The sequence below is a fragment of the Sinocyclocheilus grahami genome, unplaced genomic scaffold (assembly GCF_001515645.1).
Source record: "Sinocyclocheilus grahami isolate Dianchi unplaced genomic scaffold, SAMN03320097.WGS_v1.1 scaffold2315.1, whole genome shotgun sequence".
NCBI classification, from domain to species: domain Eukaryota; kingdom Metazoa; phylum Chordata; class Actinopteri; order Cypriniformes; family Cyprinidae; genus Sinocyclocheilus; species Sinocyclocheilus grahami.
In genome coordinates, this window is record NW_015507494.1 from 29,256 (window position 1) to 31,785 (window position 2,530).

Here is a 2,530-nt window from a genome sequence, read left to right on the forward strand (position 1 = left end):
GTCGCGAGCAGCACGTAGTCAGATTTAACTCTCAAGCTCTGAAGAAACGTTTTAGTTTTGTTGGATTTTCTTGTTTTCATTTTGTGGACAATTAACCGGTAAGTCATCAAAAGTGCTATTTTATTCTTTCAAATTCGTTTTAATGTTAAAATGTTGATTATTTCTGTATCGAATAAAACCGCAGTCCTTATCTAAAACATATCTGGCATGATATCGAACAAGGTACATTTATCAGCTTTGAACTAAAGATATCCGGTATAAAATGTTTTAATTAAACATCTGACACCAATAAACGCTGGTATAGTCACCGTTTATGATTATGATTACGTTTTTAATATGTTGTTTATCGTGCTACGCGCGTGTGTGTGGTTGCACGTGCATATGTCAACAAAGTAGAGTAAGTTAGAGTGGGGGAAACAAATAGGCTACGAACAGTGCGACATATACTAACTAAACTAGTGGGTTTCTGGCCTGCAAAGCTAGCTTAACTGTGTTTGTTTTGCGTTAGTTTTTAGTCTGAGACATCATTTCAGATATAGCTAAACTACAAGGTTAGGCATTTGTGAAAAACTTATAGATAATTTTCCCCCATAGAATATTTTGTTGCCATAAAAGCTTTTGAATTTTTGTTTTAAATGTTACATTAGGGATATACACACACACACACACACACACACACACACACACACATATATATACATACACACACACACACACACACATATATATACATACATGCATACATACATACATACATACATACATATATACATACATACATGCATACATACACACACACACATGTGTGGTTGCACGTGCATATGTCAACAAAGTAGAGTAAGTTAGAGTGGGGGAAACAAATAGGCTACGAACAGTGCGACATATACTAACTAAACTAGTGGGTTTCTGGCCTGCAAAGCTAGCTTAACTGTGTTTGTTTTGCTTTAGTTTTTAGTCTGAGACATCATTTCAGATATAGCTAAACTACAAGGTTAGGCATTTGTGAAAAACTTATAGATAATTTCCCCCCATAGAATATTTTGTTGCCATAAAAGCTTTTGAATTTTTGTTTTACACATACAGTATATATTTTGAAAATATGTACATGTATATATTTCTATTCATATAATTTATATTATATATAAATATATTTAATATATAAATGTAACATATTTTTCTTAAATATACATGCATGAGTGTGTATTTATATATACATAATAAATTTACACAGTACACACACAGATATTATGTACATCACGTATAGACATATAAGTGGACATCTTTATTGTAAATTAATGCAGAAGAATAAGAATTAATTTTTTATAGATATGAGTACCCTTCCATGGACCAACTGTCTGAGACTCTTCCATCAATCCTTAAACATTTTGGGTGAGTTGATTGCTTAATTATTTAAGTTTTAGGTAGATTTCAGATTATTTTCTGTCTTAACTAATTTTCCTAAACCCCACAGGCTGAAGAGTGTGATCGGCATGGCTATTGGAGCGGGTGCTTATATCCTTGCTAAGTTTGCAGTGAGTTTGACTTCCTTTTTGATTATTAAGTGATTTAAAGTTTTAATCAAACCAGGATAAAGAGCTAAAAGTGTTTCTTTTCCTGTGGATTTTGGTATTCATTTAGCTAGTTTAGCTGCTGAGAAGTGTCCAGTGTGAAAAAAAAAATCTGCTTGACTTGCGGGTTGTTTATTTAATAAACTGGGCTTTAGATGTGGTATACAAAAACTGTTTCCTTTTATAGTTGGATTACCCTGCTATGGTGGAAGGCCTTGTGCTAATAAACATCAACCCATGTGCTGAAGGCTGGATGGACTGGGCAGCACACAAAGTGAGTGCTGACCACTTTGTGATTGTAATTTATATCAAATTCATAAGTTATATAGAGTTTTACTCTGTTGTGGGCTCATTTATCTTGAATTACAGATTTCTGGTTGGACTCACGCCATGCCTGACATGATCATCTCTCACCTGTTTGGAAAGGTTAGTCAATGTTTGACCCCCCTCTAGATAATTTTTGAATTGCTGAATCTATAGTAACATCAATGTTATAATATTTTTCTTATTTCTCCAGGAGGAAATCCAGCAGAACCATGACCTCATTGGCAGATACCGTCACCACATTGTGAATGACATGAACCAGTTCAATCTGCAACTCTTTGTCAAGTCCTACAACAGGTAAACACAACACGGCTACTAAAACATCCTGCTAAAAAAAAGAGAGTTAATTTAGCATTGACATATTGTTTAATCAATGTTTTCCTCCACTTCACAGCCGAAGAGACCTGGAAATCGAGAGGCCTGTACCTGGTGGCCACATCACAAGTTTGCTCAAGGCACAGGATGATTATTAGGGATGAAGCGTGCCATAATCTCATTACGGACAGCAATGGCATATAGTTCTCAGTTCTAATACACTGCTCGCCACCTGCTGCTACCGGCTGTTAGAATCTGTCCGGTTTCGCAACATGTACTTAGGGAAATCTGTTTTCCACCTCGACCTGATTAGCTGTTTTCGT

At 35.3% G+C, this 2,530-nt stretch overlaps 2 protein-coding genes across 2 annotated transcripts in view; both read left to right on the forward strand.

The window, feature by feature from the left end:
* Positions 1 to 2,530, forward strand: part of LOC107574717 (protein NDRG3-like) — a 6,013-nt gene continuing 3,483 nt past the window's right edge. Inside the window, exon 1 of the mRNA XM_016261166.1 lies at positions 1 to 98. The gene's annotated coding sequence lies outside the window, so the exon portion shown is untranslated. The remainder of the gene's footprint in view (positions 99 to 2,530) is intronic.
* The window catches only part of LOC107574713 (protein NDRG1-like), a 7,567-nt gene continuing 6,339 nt past the window's right edge, over positions 1,303 to 2,530 (forward strand). Inside the window, exons 1-5 of the mRNA XM_016261158.1 lie at positions 1,303 to 1,389; positions 1,472 to 1,532; positions 1,756 to 1,842; positions 1,938 to 1,994; positions 2,086 to 2,133. Of these exons, the coding sequence (XP_016116644.1) occupies positions 1,343 to 1,389; positions 1,472 to 1,532; positions 1,756 to 1,842; positions 1,938 to 1,994; positions 2,086 to 2,133 (300 nt within the window). The 5' untranslated portion in view covers positions 1,303 to 1,342. The remainder of the gene's footprint in view (positions 1,390 to 1,471; positions 1,533 to 1,755; positions 1,843 to 1,937; positions 1,995 to 2,085; positions 2,134 to 2,530) is intronic.